The sequence below is a fragment of the Lynx rufus genome, unplaced genomic scaffold, assembly GCF_022079265.1.
Source record: "Lynx rufus isolate CCGP_SWC_20201006 ecotype Redwood Valley unplaced genomic scaffold, mLynRuf1.p SCAF_5, whole genome shotgun sequence".
NCBI classification, from domain to species: Eukaryota; Metazoa; Chordata; class Mammalia; order Carnivora; family Felidae; genus Lynx; species Lynx rufus.
In genome coordinates this window covers 124,421,628-124,442,201 of record NW_025814867.1, presented here as the reverse complement: position 1 = coordinate 124,442,201, position 20,574 = coordinate 124,421,628, and the positions used below count along the sequence as shown (strand labels likewise).

General features: G+C 33.5%; 1 protein-coding gene across 2 annotated transcripts in view; it reads right to left on the bottom strand.

The window, feature by feature from the left end:
• The window catches only part of GBE1 (1,4-alpha-glucan branching enzyme 1), a 267,247-nt gene that overhangs the window by 58,300 nt on the left and 188,373 nt on the right, over positions 1-20,574 (bottom strand). For both annotated transcript variants that reach the window (XM_047099391.1, XM_047099389.1), the window contains exons 10-12: positions 18,657-18,755; positions 13,435-13,545; positions 9,372-9,543 (exon numbers count right to left, since the gene is read on the bottom strand). In XM_047099391.1, coding sequence (XP_046955347.1) covers positions 9,372-9,543; positions 13,435-13,545; positions 18,657-18,755 — 382 coding nt within the window. The remainder of the gene's footprint in view (positions 1-9,371; positions 9,544-13,434; positions 13,546-18,656; positions 18,756-20,574) is intronic.

Below are 20,574 nucleotides of genomic sequence, written 5' to 3'. Positions count from 1 at the left end.
CTAGGAGAAAATGCCAAAAATTAGCACTCCTACTGTTCAGGAGAGTGTGTTTTGTCTTCCTATAACTGCTTCAATTCCAGCGCTTAGCAGGAAGACATTTAAATTTTTATTGTATTCCTATCTATCAAAAAAAATAGGAATTTACAAGTTTGACACTAAACAATCACAGATGGAAGATTTGAAGTAAGATCACACATTTTACACTGAAGTATAATGTAGCTATCGGTAAATGCAGACTGACAGGACAAAATCCACCCAACTTTCCCAGTGACTTTAGGGAGAATGTAGCATCTTCATTGAAGAATGTCCCGCAAAATTTCAAATGTCAAAATACAATATAATATGTTGAGAAAATTCTTCAAATTTAGTAATAGAAATTTCATGACACTGCTGAGAGAGAAAATTGCCAGTTTGTAATTATGCCTCTTTCTCCACAGGTATCACTCATTACAGAAACCAGAATAACATCATGGTAATGAGATTCCTAAACAAGAAAGTAGTAAAAACACATGCACACATATCAGATGACCCACATTATGGACAAAATATAGTTTGCTCTCTATTGTCATGATTTTAGTTTGTTCATAAATAGAGCAAACCATGTGAGAGAAAAGCAGAAAAAGGCTCTGATTTAAATTTTACCTATTGATATAAATATATTGGAGAAAGCTTCTTGATACTAAGCAGGAAAATTCCAGGAGCACCCTCAATCGTATTTGCTTTGCTTGCTTACAGGAAGTCCAAGTCCAGCCTTCTGGTCGTTAACTGACAGTTGGACTCACTACCCACCATCATCTGTCCCAACTATTCTTCTCTGCCCCCAACATCCTTCTCTTGTGCCTTCGATGATTTCTGTTATATAAACAGAGAACTTTCCCGTATCTTATACATCATCTTAGAATTCTCTTTACTTCCTAGCCTTAAGAATCACCTGAGACTCTTTTAAAAATTCCAAAGCTCAAGCTATGCCCAAGACCAATTCAATCACAATTTCTAGTATTTTTTTTTAAACTCCACACGTTATTCCAATGTGCAATTTTAAGAACCAGTGATTTATTGGTTCTCTATTATATGAATTATTTTCTAATACTTTCAAAACTTGTCCCTCTTTTTGACAGATGCCTGACAAAATCCTTCATGATTAACCATGCCTTCTAGAAAAAAAGTCACACAATCAAAAGGCTGACTCAATTTATAGTCTTGACTACAAATCTGAAAAACATCATTCAATATTACCTGTATATCCTACTATGGTTCCTTCGTATTTGCACACCTGGAGTGATGTATTTCATGCTTCTACTTTTTTCTCACATGTCACTTATTCCTTCCACACTCAGATGATGACCTCACTTGAGAGTATAAAGCTAGCAAGCCTGAACTCTTTGACTTCACACAACTCCACTTACAAACAACTTACACTTCTATCCAGAAACTGACATGGAAATAATGAATTTAACTTGAATGAATGAATGAGCAAACACACCAACGAGTTCGAGTCTCACCGGTTCCAGATTATTTCTGACATTTCAGTTTATGCATTAACATCTGATGTCATGGGGAATATTGTGTTTTATGATTACAACATCGGTTTTCAGTTTTCTAGACTATTGTGCTGTATTATATTAGTGAAACATTACTAGTTTTGTTGATTTAACTCTGCTAGTTCAGTATTTTTTAAATGAGAAATTTGAATCATTTATGTTTTGAGATATACCCAGAGAGCTATATGCAGCATTAATATTTCAAATTGAATGAAGGTGTACTCATTTAGAAAATGTTCTTCTATAACACTATCCCCAAGAGGAAGAAAATGACAACCGAGAAAGCAAAGCTTCTGTTGCAAGAATAATTCTTACTTTAGTTCAAAGGCTTTCTGAACAAGTGGAATACGAACATGCCAGTACTGAAAGTGATGCATTCACTCTGCATTTGAATCTCTATCTATAGATGATAAAACTAAAGTAGATGAAGTCAAATCAGAGGGGAAAACAAAACTTCCTTTGAAACAAAACTGGCAGCAAGCTCCCAATAAAAAGATTTGCAGTCCCTATCCTCCCCACCCACCCCCACCCCCCCCCAAAAAAAGGTATTTGAAAAGATTTTCTTAAAGCTATTCCATAAGACACCTGATTACCTGAAAATGAAGAAAATATTTGGAGTTAGTCGTTTCAGGTAACTTTCTCTTTACCACTGCCTAGTCTAGGACAGGGTTACAGAGAGCTTTCTGAAAAGCCACAACATTTTTCACCAAAACCAGCTTGAAATTCAGTGATGGCAACATTTTAATGCAGTTTATTTTTTAAATTTACATTTAAAAAACTATTAAATGATATTATTTCATTTTCAAATTTAGGGTTAAATTTTCTTCATTTACTTTGTATAGCTGATTCTTAAAATTACATTCTGCCAAAATTTTAAATCTGCAAGGTATGTGGTTAATGCTTAGATTTTAATTTATGTTCTACTTGATATGGTGAAATGTTTATATACATTTATATTTAAAATTAATTACTTTCTTTTCTTTTTCTAAACAGTCTTTAATAAAAAATACTATCAATGATATTATTTTGGCATTATATGAAATTAATACTGTGGTAGTTCCCCTTATCTTCAGGGGATATTTTCCAAGAGTCTTAGTGGATGCATGAAATCACAGATGGTACCAAACCCTACATCTACTATGTTTTTTCCTATACATACATACATACCTATAATAACATTTATTTCATAAGTTAGGCACAATAAGAGATTAACAAGAATAACAAATAATAAAAGAGAACAATTATAGCAATATATTGCAATAAAAGTTATGTAAATGTAGCTCTTTCTTCATATATCTTATTGTACTAATGCTTTTTCCTCTTGTTATGATGTGATATGATAAAATGCCTACATGATGAGATGAAATGAGGTGAATGAAAGTAGGCAATGCGACACAGCCTTAGGCTACTATTGACTCTGACAATAGGTTCAGAAAGAGAATCATCTGCTTCCAGATGGAACTGGGTGGTAAACTGAAACTATGGAAAGCAGAATTGCAGATAAGGGGGGGGACCACTGTACCCACATTGAGGTTTTCCCCTAGTGTTGTGATCACTGAACATAGTAGCACATGTACTTGCCTGCCCACACCTCTTTATAGCAATTCCTGATAAGTCACATGGTGAGGTCATGTGACTACTCCCTCTCCTTCAGAAGACTGGATTAGGAAACAGTAGTACTCCCAAAAGAACCAAATAGTCACCAGAAAACTGGGCAAAACATATCCTTATCCTCACTTCTCCTTTGAATGGCTTTAGCAGTTCATCTACATGCAATTAACATATACTTACTGAGGTTATCTTATATGTATAGCAGATATTTTTTATATTTATTTTTAAACAATCTATTAAGCATTCTTAAATAACCAATGATTATGATGGTAGCAAAGGTTTATCCATATAGAGTACCAATAATCTTATATCTTATTTTTCTAATCTGTATTCTTTCAGTTATATTATAAACAGAGGGGAAAAAAAAAAAAAAGTAAACCATAAAGCCATTCAATCATGAATACCGGGTCTTCCTTGCTGAAGAATTCATGATAATTTAAAGTGATGACAACCATATTTTTCATTAAAATTTCCAATCAATGAATGATCACTCATTTCATTTCCTTAGACCCCAGTTTTTTCATTTATTTGAGGTTTACTATTCCAAAATGACCTAGTCCTACTTAGACTCACTGATTTCATTATAGAGCTTTCTTGTGCCTTTCTATTCTAATCTAACTGAAATAGCTCATAAATTCTACCGACAATCTTTTAACCCAGTTTCCTACATATTTATATGACATTTTCTACTTATCTCTATCACTGTATCTAATACATGTGGTAGTATAAAGACACTTGTCTGTTTACTTGTCTGTATTCCCTTTTGAGTTTTGAGACCTTGAGGGCAAGAGCTATTTTTCAACTCAGAATATCTTCCACTTAGCAACACTTGGTACATAGTAGATACATATAAACTTTGAAGAATGAAGGAATTTTATAAATTGTGTTAAAACACATTCTAGAATGTGTTATGAATATGTTAAATTTATAGTTTAAATTGATACATATCTCAAATTTACTAACTTTTAAAACTGAATTTGTTTTAAGTTAATCTGCCTTCTTTCTCTCTCTTTCTCTCTGCTTCTGTGTACATAGAAATTCTCTGGGGGCGCCTGGGTGGCGCAGTCAGTTAAGCGTCCGACTTCAGCCAGGTCACGATCTCGCGGTCCGTGAGTTCGAGCCCCGCGTCAGGCTCTGGGCTGATGGCTCAGAGCCGGGAGCCTGTTTCTGATTCTGTGTCTCCCTCTCTCTCTGCCCCTCCCCCGTTCATGCTCTGTCTCTCTCTGTCCCAAAAATAAATAAACGTTGAAAAAAAAAAAAAAAAGAAATTCTCTGTACAGGCATGTCAGAAAAACATATTAAGTTTTATCTAATGCACAAACTAACATGCAAACGCCATATAAGAGATAATAATAAATGCTAACCAATCAATATATATCCTAGAAATCATCCTAGAAATTAAAACTAGCTGAGGTTACCCTCAGACCTCCTCATACATGAAAGATAAGTAAGGTGTTTGGGTAGCAATATTCAATGAATGTCACTATGAATTGAAAACAAAAAATATATATATTATTTAGTCTTAGTGAGACTAACTACAGAAATGGCTTAATTTACCACATATATCAACTTGGAAAATGTCATTTGATTTTTAACAAAGAATTCTTATATTTACTGATGTTTTAAAGAGGAAATGAATTAAACATTTTAATAAACTTTTATATTAAACAACGTACCATCAGGCAAAATTATAAAACAATACTCTTAGATGAAATTGGAACATCAGTATCTGGGACCTGTTTATTTAATGGAATAACTAATAATATTAAAAATAGCTAATTAAAAATAGTGAACTAAAAATAGTTAATTTTATTTTATTTTTTTTATTAAAAAATTTTTTTTTCAACGTTTATTTATTTTTGAGACAGAGAGAGACAGAGCATGAACAGGGGAGGGGCAGAGAGAGAGGGAGACACAGAATCTGAAACAGGCTGCAGGCTCTGAGCAGTCAGCACAGAGCCCCACGCGGGGCTCGAACTCACGGGCAGTGAGATCATGACCTGAGCCGAAGTCAGATGCTTAACCGACCAAGCCACCCAGGCGCCCCGAAAATAGTTAATTTTAATTGAAACTTAATTTAAATAAAAGTTAACTATGAGCTATGTGCCCCTGGCAATATTCTGAGTCTTGTATCTATATTAAATCACTTTACCTTGAAAACAATCCTCTGTGGCAGGCGCTGCTCCATTTTACCACTGAACAAAGGCCCAGAATGGTAATGCATCCTACACAAGTCACACAGCTAGAAATCTTGGATCCCACTCAGATAGTTTTCTTAACCACTATGATCTACCTCTTCCTAAAAGATATTCATTAATTATAGTTTGGTGGCTAATCTACATATTGACATAGATTCTTTTTTTTTTTTTTCTAAAATATTCTCAAACTGGAAATCAGAAGAAAGAGACAACTGACAAGCTGCTGTCATTTTCTGGCTGTACAACATTAGTTGTGTCTCTTTACCTTCGTTAATTACAGTTGCAGCAAAATGGGACTTGTGACATTGACCTAGCACACCTTAATACTTGTCTAACTTTCTCTCCAGGTTTCTTTCGAACTAAGAAAGCACTAAGTTAGATGATGCATATGAAAATGCTTTAGAAAGTATAGAATGTTATGCCAATATAAATTTACTTTTTATTCATATTTATTATTTTATCTCTTGTATGATCAGTGATATAAAAATATAAAACATATGAAAATAATTTAACCATCCCTGCTCCCCTCTCCTGTATTTGATTCTTTCATATGACTGCATTGGAGAAGAATAAGAAATATAAATGTATTTATTCATAACTAATTAAAAAATAATCTAGCAAATAAAAAATTCACAGCAAATATTGTTCTGCTTTAAACAGAGTGAAAGAATTTGTTGAAATTCAAAATTATTCTGCTTTAAACAGAGTGAAAGAATTTGTTGAAATTCAAAATTGAAGTATACAAGGCAAAAAAACAAGCAAAACAAAACAAGTAGCCAAATTGGTATCATTCTGAAAAAAGTCAGTATTGGCCTTAATGATTTGTGATGAATAGAATACATATCTAAGTGCCTAATGAGTTTATGTACAATGTTTTGATAAAAAAACTATAAAAATGTGTTGTTTTCTTTTCTTAATTCATTCTTCTTCTACTAAAGGAAAATAAAAATAAAATTCCAGAAAGCTAACAAGTTTAAAAATGCCTAAAATATGAATAAACAACCAGATTGCTCCTCAGTCTTAAAAAAATTTCTTAAATTGATCTTTTTAAATATTAATTTCTTATATGCCACTTGAAAAAAAAATTACTCTACTTACAACTACAACTGGTGATTGCAGCTAATGAACTACTGCTAAAAATATTACAAGGTAATATTTTATTTATATATACATCTACCTATTTATTACATACATATACATCTACCTGATATCCTTTTTTAGAAAAATGTGGAAGCCTTGTGATATGCTGCTAGATATTATGCCAGACTAGTTCCTGGCGATATAATAGTGAATAAGATACAGATGACCCCTATTTTCACTGAGTTTTAAATTTACCAAGGGAGTCATATATTTAATAGTTTTTCAAATGTAATTTTGTTAAGTGCCATGAAAGGTAAGGATAGGGTAATATAAAAATGTGTAACAGGGGAAACTGGTGTAGCATGAGGCTTTAGGGAATGCTTCCCCAAGGCAATGAGATTTGCAGAGGAAGGATTTGGTCAGGTATGGGAGGGGGTGTTTGAGTGGAATGATTTCAAGAAAGGAGAACTGCAAAATGTATAGAGCTCAGAGTGGAAGGAGGTTGGTACATTCAGTGAACTGAAAGAAGGCTTGCTTGGCTGGAGCAGAGCAATCAACAGGGAGACCCACAGGAGACCATTCATGCGAGACTTACAGGTCAGCTGGAGGGCACTAGTCATTGAAGCCATTAAGCAGGACAGTGACATGATCAGGAAATGGAAAAAGAAAATATTTGAAGTCATGATAGCTCATAGGGAAAGATTTCATAAAACAACATCAATAATCAGAAATTATAGAGCTACTCAGAGATTATTGATTTTAAAGTTTGCACAGAAATGCTAGATTTAGGTAAGATAATAAGACAGATGGAATAAAAAAAAATAGGTGTTATACTGGTGTTAAACATTAGAAGCCATTTGTTTTAAGGACACAAGAATAAAACGTCAAAGATCTTAGTTCTATATCAAAGAATAATTTCAAGATTAGATTTGATACCACAAATATGCTCACTTTATAGGCCTTATAGAAAGAGGTGTTAGAAACAATTATGTTTCTTTATTGTTACTATGGGAAGAGTTTCCAAAACAGAACAGATGCTCAGCCTGTCTTAGGAGGAATATATATTTCACAAAGCTTATGAGTTACTGAGATTTGTTAATGTCCTGGCTGTCCAAGACCCATTTTTACCATTATGGAATATACACCAAGACTCAGAGGAAATCATTCTTATTACGAATTTGCATCAGACCTTTCTTATTTAAAAGTTATCAACATTTATTTAACTAGGACCATTAAGCTCCATCATCTGTGGATAGACCATTTTACTCTGAAATTTGCCTGAAGGTTCTGTTATGTGCTTCAGGCTAGAACTGTCTGGCAAAGAAGGATAGTCTCAGGTAAAGGACTTTATTAAGTACTTCAAACTACTGAGGCTCTCTACTCAAAGGTACAGCCTCTGAGTTGACAATGCTTACACAATTTCCAGACTAAAGCAGTAAACTGAGTCAGGTTACTAGAGTTCTTGAATGCAGTGGGTTTCTAGAATTAATGACATAGGACCGAATTAATGACATAGGACTGACTGCATAAACTCAGAGATGTTCTCTTATTTCAGTTCTCTGTTTGGAAAACTGTTTCATTTCCACACATACAAGGAAGCCCTCTCAGTTTCTATTTAAGCTTAGACTGTAACAACTTAATTAACTGCTTTTATAAATGAAATGAAACATTAAAAAAATCTCACACTAAAACCTCAGCTCTCCTTACTTTACACGGTGACACAGTTATTTACATACGTTCATGGATTCTATCTTTTTCTCAGGATATAATTGAATGAATTGATTGTGCAACTAAGGCCTTACTAGGATGGCTATATTTGTGGACAATGTTCACAGAGTCAGGGAGGACCAGTTGCTTTTAAGCAACCGAGGATGATTTTACTTATGGATATCATGCCTGCAAAGTCCGCTCAGGAAACCTGGCCTGTGGCATGGCTGACACAGTGCAGTCCCTCAGGTTAGGAAGGTCACTTCCAGACAGTTTAGGAATATTAACAAATTTCTGTGATCCTAAGAGGAGAGGAATACACCCAAGGGTACAGTCCATACGGGTGAAATCTGGTGCATAAAGGGTTGGGCTTGCTAACCTCAAGTTAGCAAACAATAGAGACTATTTATTTATTTAACAATAGAGACTTTTAAAAGTCCAACCAGAGGTTCCTTATAAAAATTTCCAGATAGAAATGAATTAACTTGAAGCTCTAAGGCTTTTACTTTAGAAAAATAAGTCAGCCTCCCACATACACTTCCCGTCTAAAAATGATGAAATCTCCTAAAACTCAAATTCTCAAATAATCGTTGTTGACCAAACAGAACAGAAAATATTAGTTGATTTCTATATTGTAGCATTCAACATCCTTCAGACAACAATGACCTTGGAATATTCTTATTTTTAAAATACTCTTCTATTTTTAATATTAAAATATTAAATATTTTAATAAAATAGTCTTCCTATTTTTAAAATAAATACACATTTCATTTTTGTACATCACATATTCTTAGTCTTGGTTTTCACATTTACCATAGAAACATGCTGGTGTACAATTACCTCAAAGACCAATAATCTTAGCTGAATATGTTATGATATGACAATGATATCTTTCTTATGTTCAATATGTGTGATCACTAAAGTAATAAACTCAAATGATGAAATTCAGAATAATAACACTAAGCTTTAAAAATAGTTCACGCCACTTGTTGACAAACCATTACATAAAGTGCCAGCTATCGCTGTACTTTTGTATTGTATATTAGTATAACAATGATCATACAGTAATTTAATTTCTGCAGTTTATATGTGACAGTGTATTAAAAAAATAAAGTTGTAATTTTTTATTTTAAATCCGAACAGCCAATTCAAAACATTCTACGTGATTTATGTTATATGTAATATTAGTTAACATTCTGAACACAGATGGGGTATGTGTTCAACTCCTACTTACCCATGAAATTGAGATAGCCTTCTCCACCGAGAGCATGAGTAATGAGTCGAATCATTTTATGAAGCTGTATTCCACGATCAATAACTGGAGTAAACGGGGTCAGAACACTCATGTTGGTATACATTTCAGCATCCATCAACCAAAATGCCAGTGTCTTATCCCCAACTAGTGCCTATAGAAATAAAAGTCACTGAGATAAATGCAAAGAATAGGTACTAAGCAGTTTTAATTTGCACTAGAGTAACACGTGATTACACAGGATGGGAAACCATCTAGGAGAGGGTGTTAGAATTAGTATTAATTTCATGTATTTTCCAATAGTTGCTTTCTACACTGAAGGTGAACTGGTATAATCATGTGAGCTGGTCAGAGATCAACGCATCTATTTTCAGGACTGGTTTTTATTTTTAAAGAGCTTAGTGAAAACTCAGGATAAGCCACTTAAATATTTGTTATATCTGAACTGATGCTTCGAGTTTTCTGAAATTGGAATAAACATTTATTATAATTGTTGAGAATACTAAATAAACTTTAAAAATAGTTTGCATTACCATTTTATTTGTTTTGAAAGAATGGAAGATTTTCTTAAAAATCATTTCTATATATTTATATTTATGTATATGTATTTATATACATAAAATATGTACATAAATATACTAAAGTGGACCCTATTCTCCATCAGCAGAGGGTTGACAGCTTTTTCTTAAAATGTAAAATTTGTTTTCTCATGGAATCTGCCATCTAATCTAAAATTAGTTTTATTTTATTTAAAAAAAAATTTTAACGTTTTATTTATTTTTGAGACAGAGAGAGACAGAGCATGAACAGGGGAGGGTCAGAGAGAGAGGAAGACACAGAATCTGAAACAGGCTCCAGGCTCTGAGCTGTCAGCACAGAGCCCGACGCGGGGCTCGAACCCACGGACCACGAGATCATGCCCTGAGCCGAAGTCGGACGCTTAACCGACTGAGCCACCCAGGCGCCCCAAAATTAGTTTGTTTTATATGAAAATATAACAGTTGGTAAATGGGGCAGGTAACTCAGAAACGTACTGAGTAGAAGAGAGGCCTCTTAATCAAAAATTTTATGGCTAAAAATGGCTAACACAAAATGTTTTTTACTGACAAAAATAATTTATAGTGAAACATACAATAGAGCATAAACTGTAATCTCCTTATCCTATTATAATAATTTTCATTTTTAGAAAAATATTTTTACTTATAAACCTATTTTAATCTCAAATCTATTTTGATTAAAATGATTTTTCTTTAAAATACTGTTTCAAGACTACCTACTCATTCTGTCAGTCTTGTCCTTATTTTGAGGGCCAAGAAAGAATTAGCTCAGAATATGGCTGCTGGCACAAGAATTCTGAAAGTTTGATTAGATGGTAATTGTCGTCTATCTTACTCCAGTTCAAATTATTTCACTTTATCAAAGTAGACTCTTTGTTCTCTGACTCAAAGGTAAATATTTTAAATCTAAACATATGAAGTGGAATGTGTATAGTTACAGACTGAATTGTGTCCTCAAATTCATGTTCAAGTCTTAACCTCCAATGTGACTATATTTGGAGAGAGGGTCTATAAAGAGGTAGGTAAGCAAGATTAAATGAGGTCATAACAGTGAGGCTCTAACCCAATGAGTGGTGTCCTCATATGAAGAGAAAGGGTTACCAGGGATAAGTGTACAGAAGAAAGACCACGTGGGAACAGAAAGATGGCCACCTGCAAGCCTCCGGGAGAGGCCTCGGGAAAAACTAAACCTGCGGACACCTTGATTTTGGACTTCCAGAGCTGGGAGAAACACATGTCTGTTGTTTATACTGTCCTGTGGGATTCGGTTATTGCAGTCCTAGCAGACTAATACATGTACCAATAAAATGCAGTTTCAATCAGACATACAACTCAGAGCGCTGTACAAACTTAGTTCAAAAATAGGCTCCATCGCTAAAACAGTTTGAAGATAACGCATAGAAGATACACACGTTAGATAATAGATAATACTGGTTCTTAAACAATTTTGTCCTTTTCACTTGTTTTAAATTGCTTTGTTATATTCTTATGTGTGACTGGGTTTATTTCTTTAAGTTATGATTATATCACAAAATTATTTTGATAAATTCTGGTTAGATTTTTACCAGGATGTCGATTTTTCTATAGTATTCGTCTTATAAATACACATCTTTATAATTTTATCAGATTTAAGATTCAATGTATTTTTGCTTTTAGAAAGAGATACAAAACTTGCATCTTTTTGTACATTACTGACAATTGTCATACCGGGCAGAATTACATCAATCTTTAAAGTATGAAATAATTCTTGGTAAATCCATAATTTTCTGTACATTTTGGGAGTAAAACTACGAAAATAGTGTAGGTGTTGCATCCTTAATTTATTTAACCCATTCATTTACTCCTTCGTTCATTTATCTAAAATAAATATATCTAGGGGGCTCAAATATGTTAAAATTGCTAGGAGTTTGCAATATAAAGAATTTATGCATTTATTTTAGTTTTCGTTATTATATATCTGGTGAGAGTTCCTCCACACTTATTATTACCTGGTTTTTTGTTTAAATTTTTTTTTTAATTTTAGTTCTCCTTTTTTTGGTAGGTATTGATTTGATCTGCTTTACAGCCAATTTAAGTTGAAAAGAAAGCACTGCTCTGATTTGGAAGATACAAAATTTAATATACGTTTACATCATGAATCAGCAAACTTTTTGTAAAGACTGCATAGTACATATTTTAGGCACTGGGGCCACTTTCTCAGTCTCCACCACTTAAATCTACCATTATGCCTCAAAAGCAGCCACAGACAATACATAAGTGAATCAGTATGGCCATGTATCAATGACTTTTACAAAAACAGGCAGCAAGAAGAACTTGGTACATGGGCTTTAGTAGCTGACCTCTGGTCTACTTAACTGTTTCTTAATAATTAAAGGAGACAGCTGAAAATCTACCTGTTTACCTTAAATGGTCAAATTCTGCTAAAATAACAAGATTATTGTTTGAGCTTCAATTTCCTTGATGCACATACTGCAAATAATCTCAGAAATGTTTACTGTCTCCTTTATAATGCATACATGTTGTTTATGTTTATGAGGATTAATATGGCTTTAAATAGCTAAATGGCCTTTGTTCCTACCTTTACTTATGTTTATTGAACGACTACTAGGAGCAGTCACAGTGCTAAGGCTGGATATATAAAGGTAATGGAAACAAATGTTCTGCCTAAAATGTGATGAAAGCATGGAGAATGAGGCCACTATTTTTCCCCATACAACTAGATGAAGACTTCAGGGAGAATATGACATCAGAGTCAGGGCAGGAGGGCTTCATAGGAGCTCCCCAGGTACACTAGGCATTTTCAGGTGTGTGGGGAAAGTACCTGATTGGAACAAGGATGACCTAGTCAGGAATGGGTGGGAATTTTATAGTCCTGAAGAATAAAATGCTTGGAGAGTTGAGCAGAGAATAAAGGTGGAAACTTTGGCTTGGGCCAGAATATGAGTGGCCTTGAATAAGAAGATCTAATCAAAAGATGTGGGTTGACAAAATGAGCTTTGCTCTTTGGAAAATGTCTCAGGCTGAGTTAGAAAGGATGGGCTGAAGCCGGAGAAACAGGGGTCAGGGTGATTACTTCGCAAGAGAATTCAGTGATTGCAGGAAAAAATGATGAAAGCTTGTCAAAAGGCATAAAAGAAAACCTCTAGAAGGAAAACTAAAATTGAAATTAAAATTAACCTGGATCAGAACCAATATTCCTCTTGTTACAACAAAGGAAAACATGTAGGAGAACACTTGCAACTGTCATTTACAATTTTTTAATTACAGTTTTGCTGATTAAAAATAGTACTGCGTTTTGAAGCTAGAATTTATAGATCTGTAGAATATTTTTTAAATGTTTTCTAAGTCTGAGCAGTTTTCACATAAAAATAGCTATAAATTATATTAACTGTATTAAACCTCAGAAGTTTGTATTTGGATATTTTTGTATTAGATATGTTAATAAATACAGAGAGAGACACAATTAATTTATACACATATTCATTTACCTGATCATGGCTCTCTGCATAAGCAATGCATTTTTCAAGGTAGCGTCTGTTTGTGAGTGTGTATACAATATTGCCCATATTCCAATCTTCATCTTTAAACTCTTTAAGTAGCTAAATACAAGAGAGAAAATAATTCGAATAAACCATTATAGTTCTTACTTTATTTAAATCACTATCTGAGGGCATCCATCGCAAATCCAAATTATTTGACATATAGATACAAGTGCACCCACATAGCAAAAATATCTTAGGTTAAACATTTACTAAAATCGCAGATTTTATACAGACTGTCCAAATGACAGTGATGTGGTGTGTATGTGTGTGTGTGTGTGTTTGCTTTTGTGCAGATGTTTGATCAGTGCACTTTAGGATTTTTTCAACTTTTTTCCCCCCGTAACAACCGCTACCTCTTGATTAATGACCATAGTGAAGTGTTATTATGCAATATATCTGTAACTTTCAAAAGGGAGAGATATACTTGCTACATTTTTAGGTTTGAATAAAGAAAATTTTAGCAGGAATAATGTTTTGTTCCATTCTTTTAAAAAAGTGATAACTAAAGAAAAAAAAACAACTTGAAAGTTTAAAGGCTAATTATCATGAAATAATTACCATCTTAGCAGACCACACACCTCTCTCTACTTCAGTCTCCAATCTGGTTTCTGCTGCATTTTGATGCAAATGACCTTGCCAAGACTGCAAATGACTAACTCTTAGGTAATATTTTCTCTATCTTAGGCAAATATTTGCTGTACATGTTGAGTGCTGACTCTATACTTTCCCATGAATGGCTTTTCTTCTTAGTCTACCAGACTGAAACTCTTGATTGTTTTGTTTTCCCACCTCTCTAGGCATCCTGCAGGCTCCCCCTCTGCCTATCCTATAAGGTTGATGCTCCTCAAAGTTATTCCTAAAAATAGCCTCTTTCTTCTACTCAATACACTTTTTCTGCATGGGCTCATTAATCTGTCCAAAGTGTCAACTGTACTCTGATATGCAGAATTCCAAGACGGTTCCCATAATTCTTGCTCCCCCATATTCACATTTCTGTGCAGTCCTAAAGTGGAGGTGGAACCTTGTAAAATATGATAAATGTCCTCTGAGGAAACCATGAGGTAGCAAGTGAGTAATGTTTTAAGTTATCAAGATTGTGAAAATTTGTTACACAGCAACTAAAGCAAAACTGCTGCAGATTTTGGTACAAGAAATGGGATTCAGGCCTGTTCATATCTTCCTTTGTTGACTTTTGTTCTATGGAAGTCAGAAGTGCTTATCCATGTCTCATAATTTCAGTGTGAATTGTTGGGCACCAGACAGCAGACTGTGTTAGGCAGAATAATGGTCACCCATAGGTTGTTTACATCCTAATGCCCAGAACCTGTGAATATGTTCCCTTACATGGAAAAGGACTTTAGAAATGTGATAAATACATTGAGATGGGAAGATTATCTGGGATTACTTGAATGGGTCCAATATAATTCCAGGAACCTTTGTAAAAAGGAGGCAAGAGTGGTCAGAGTAATAGAGAAATATGAAGATGCTACTCTGTTGGCTTTGAAGATGGAGGAAGGGGCTATGAGCCAAGGAGTATAGGTGGCTTTTAGAAAACTAGAAGCCTTTAGAAAAGGCAAGGGAACTAGACCACCAGAAGAAATGCAGCCTTGTCAATACCTTAATTTTAGCCTAGTAAGACCCATTTCAGATCTGTGACCTAAAGAACTTTGAGAACTATATAATGGCTAATTGGTGTTGTTTGAAGACATTGTTGTGGTAATCAGGTACAGCAAGAATTTGACACTAATGTATGGACCTACACAAATATGCCCACTTAAATTTGACTAATGTGCAAAGATAATTCAATGGAAGGATAGACTTTTCAAGAAATCATGCTGGAAGAGCTGGAAATCCACAACAACAACAACAAATGGAAACTTGAAATAAGGAACTAGGTCTTACACATTTGTTGCACAAAAATTAATTCAAAATGGGCCATGGACTTCAAGTGCAAAAGTATAAAATGTTTAATAGAAAATATAGGAGAGTCAAAGAATTCTTAGTCTTGATACCAAAAAAGGTCCCTGTAAGAAAAAATGATAAATTGGCCTTCATCAAATTTATTATAGACAAAGAACTTTTACTCTGTGAAAGTCAACATGAAAAGGATAAAAAGATTAAGCAACAGACTGGGAGAAAACATTTGCCAACTTCATATCCAACAAAAGAGTTTAATCTAGATTATATAAAGAACTCTCAAAACTCCAGAGTAAACAAATGATCTAATTAGAAAATGGTCAAAAGACACGAATAGGCATTTTATCAGGAGGATACATAGAGGGCAACTACACACATGAAAGATGTTCATCATCATAAGCCACTAAGAAAATGCGAATTAAAACCACAGTTAGATATCACTACACATCTGTTATAGAATGACTAAAACAGGTGCAAGGATGTACAGAAAGTGGATCTCTCCAACATTCCCAATGAGCATGAAAAATGGTACAGTTATTCTGGACAAGTTTCATAGTTTCTTAAAAAATTAAATATCCATCTGCTTAAACATCCAACTACTATATGATTTAGTAATTGCACTATTTGTCATTTATCTTAGAGTAATTAAATTTTATGACCATACAAAATCTGCACACAAGTGTTTATAGCATCTTTATTTGTAATAGCCCAACCCAGAAACAATCCAGATGTCTATAATGGGTGAATGATCAAACAAAGTATGGTCTATCCATACTATGGAGTACTATTCAGCAATAAAAAGGACTGCACTACTGATACGTGCAACAATCTATATGAATTTCCAGAGAATTTTGCTGCGTGAAAAATGGCAATCCCAAAAGGTTAAATATTGTATGATTTCATTTATATCAGATTCTTGAAATGAAAAAAAAAAATTACAGAAATGGAGATCAGATTAGTGGTTGCCACAGGTTAAAAAGTGATTGGGAAAACATGAAGGAACTTTATGGTGATGGAGTATTTTATATCTTAACTATACCAATGTCAGTATCTTGGTTGTGGTACTACACTATAATTTTGAAAGGTGTTACCACTTGAAAATACTGGTTTTCTCACTGTATCACAACTGTTCTTACAACTGCGTGAGAATCAACAATTAAAAAACTTTCTATAATAAAAATACAAAGTGCTCAGTAATTTTTGGTGGAATTAATGTATAAATGAATGAATTCAATTAACCACTTATCTCAATTTAACATAAAACGGTAATAAAAGGTAGGTAGGTAATAAAAATGATAAAATAAAATAAAAGGGATTGCAGCAAATTTGGCATATTTTAGATAGGCAAGTATTTGTTCAGTAAATGATTAAATATGATTAAATGTGGTATTCCAAACTACTGATTTTGAACAATACAAGTAGAAATAATTTGCTTTTGAACAACAAAAACATGAATGAAATCTAGCATTCTGATTTAACTCAGACCCTATGGGGAAATAACAATGAATGCCATATATTCTGAGTACAGCTACCATTTGGATTAATACTCCTGTGTACCTTTTGAGGAAATAATAGTCATTTATGAGATTATTTTTTTAAATGCACAAATTACAAAAGTAGGGGATATCACTGAGCTTTTTATAATATTATTTTAACTTTCTCTTGTCTTACTAACTAGGGTTCCCACTTTGGTGATGCAAAAAGATTTTTAAATAATTACATAAAACAGAAGATAACATCTGCCTTTAGACAATTCACAATCTAAGAAGACATGATGGTCCTAAACATAGGACAGTATACTTTTCCACTTGTATGAGGTACTAACTAGTACAGTACCTTGAGCATACAAGGTACTAAATGTTTTGTAAATTAAATTAAATTAAATTAAATTAAATTAAATTAAATTAAATTAAATATTTTTTAAAAATGTCGTCATTGGTAAGAGAAGGAAATACCCACTGTGGGCTATGAGTGATGGGAATAATTCTAGGTTGATGTACCCCCTGAAATATTCTTAAATCTGCACAAAAACTGATGGAGGCTTTTCAGTAGGAGGTGAGAAAAGTAATACTTGGCACTTGTGAGGGGAAAAAAGTCTGCATGGAAGATTGGAAATCCTAAAAGATGGTGGGTAAAGACCTTTAGACCAAGGTGAGAAAATTGAAGACCACACCATTTTTTTTTTTTTAAATGACAGATATAAAGCAACTTTCCCAGGTATTAAAGCTAGAATACATATTTGTTTCTTTGATTTTCAGTCTAATCATCTCTGGAAAACATTTGCTTTTTTGACTTGACAATGTTTAGGAATCATTATAAATGGAGAAGCAAAAATTATGTTGGTAAAGATTTAATGTCACAGTTGTGTATTGCACAAATTGCCTGGAGAGTACAGGGAAGAAAGTTAAGATAGGATTACAATAATTAGTTCCTTCAGAGCAGGCTCCACGGTTTTTCTATCCAAGGTTAAACACATCTACAGTTCACGGTGTACTAAAGGGCTCATCAGAAAACTGATTATTTGATACAAATATGATTATTTGATACAAATACAAAGCTGACTCCTTATGCATATTCAGCCTGTCATCAGGGACACAGCCACTCAGAGTGTTCTATGTCAAATCTGAGTCTATATAAAAACAATGGTCTTTTAGGCAAATATTAAATAAAACAAAATATAATTGAAGCTACTTAACTATAATAAAATTTAATAAAATTTTATTACAAATAATGTGCAAGGTGTCATCTACAATTATGCATTCCTAGTGCTTGGCACACGGTAAGGATTTCTAAATGTTAAATAAAGGAATGGATGAATCCAAATCTGCTGAGGTAAAAACATACTATGAAGCAAGTAAGGGGAATTAAGGAGTAACTTTTACATTGATGAATTGCAGGCAGAAATGGATGCTTGATGAAGTTGAATGTGTTTTATACAGAGAGCACTGAAGTTTCACAAAACTGCAATGATAATGCAAAATTTCATATACAGAGCTCACGTTATAGTAATATTTCTCCTTGCCTAAATAACACAAGTATGAATACTTTAAACTAGAACTTTTAGAAGTTTGTGAAACATCTTATTAAAAAGCATAAGAATCAACACACTAATGAGAAAATTTTTTAATACTTCAATTATAATGATTATAACATTTATAACTAATGATCACAAGTTAAATAAATCAAAGAGCTAAAAAATAAACCAACAAAATACATAGTATTTTTAGAGAAAAAAATGCATAAAATCTTACCTGGATCCATTTATCTGGAATTGCCATAGCTAATCGATAGTCAAAGCCGACTCCTCCCTGGGAAATCGGAGAACAGAGAGCTGGCATTCCTGACACATCCTAAAACAGAGTCATCAATAGTATCAGTTCACATTGTTCAAATTCTTAGGAAATATTCTTTTGACAGTAGAGAATAAATAAAATAAATAGCCCCATAAATAAAAACAGTAAATGGAGGCATATCTTTTTGGAGTGTTTTGGTAGCATAATTGTAAAAGTAGTTAAAACTATAATGGGAGATTTCATTTCCCACTAAGTTTTTGTGTAATTCTTTTCACTGCAGGACAACTTCAATCTCACGAGGCGTTTTTTTCATTTTTTTCTTTTCCTTCGTATGACAAAGAGAACAGAAAATAGTAAAACGATTATTGCTAAAACATAGTATCTTAGACTTACTTTTGAGCCACTGTATGAACACTTAGCTCTTGCTTTCAAACACAAAAATACATGTGGCATATATCTACTGTACTTGCTCTCTGCATAAAGTACTGACATGGAGCGTATTTTGTCAGCATCTAGCTTCTGATGAGATAGAAGACTTAGTACATTAAGAATGAAGCAATAAGATGGCTTTCACTACAGTCAGTCACACTTGAAATGGATCTAAAGGGTATCTAGTGGACCTTCTTCATCTAGAAGACACAGAAACTGAAGCTCACTCAGGTGAAGAGATTTCTAAAGATATGTTTCTCAATGATAGGGTCAGATGGCAGGCACTTCAACAAAGTATCTTCCTCCTCTGTCATGCCACCACTAGATTACTGATAATTGGGAAGTTAAAAAAAAAAAAAAGATGGTATAAGGAACCAGATGTAGTAAAATATAATAGCAACTCTGGTCTCACGTGAGACATGTATTAGCAATTCTAACTCTACAATATCTTTGAAATCAATTCTTCTCCTTTGCTCCATTTCTACAACCATCATCCTTCTTATTTAATCTTCATTACTCCTTGCTTAGAACGTTATGCTCCCAAAAGGAATTCCCATCTCCAGTTTCCCTTCACACTAACTGCTGCCAAAACAACAGCTTATGAGACAGCCCGCTATCACTGCCCAACAACGGCTTTCGATAGCCAACAATCGAACACTCAAATTCTTAAGCTAAAGATTCAATTCAACAATCATCCTTTAAACACTGACAAAATAATTTCCTATTTGATTATCTGCCTCCTTACGTGTTGTTAGAATGTAGGATCCATGGGGCAAAGGTGTTGTTGTTGTTCACTGATATATGCCAAGAATTCAGAGCAGTAGGAGAGTAACTGGCATGAAGCAGGAACTCAATAAAATTTGATGAGTGAATGAATAAAGGCACTGTCAGGAATTTAAAGGTAAATAAGGCAGAATATTTGACCTTTGGGATTCATAAAGTAAGACCTAAATAAACATATACACACTTATTATCATGAAATGATAATGCCATATAGTTGTTACAATTGTTAACTAAAGTACACAGAAAGCAGAAGGGAGAAGCCTACATCTTTCCAGCATAATTTCTATTATATTTCAAGTACTAAATACATCATCCATTTTGAAATATTCACTCTTCCCTGTGCTTGTCACAAGCTTTTCTATGCATGTCACTGCACAAACTCTTCCTTGTATTATTATCCTTACTTTCTAAAAAGACTATTATGCACTCAGAACTCTCTGAAATTTAACTCAAATACTTTTTCATCTACAACACCATCCCCAAATTCTTCCCACAGAAAAGGTGGAAAAAAGAAATATATAATCTCTCTGGACTTATAAAATACTTTATTAATTGCTTTTTAATGGGAGACAGATACACTTAAATATAGTGCATAGTGGAATACATCTGTAAGAAAAAGAAATATTTGTCAATAAAATCTTAGTTCTACTTAATATTTCATAGG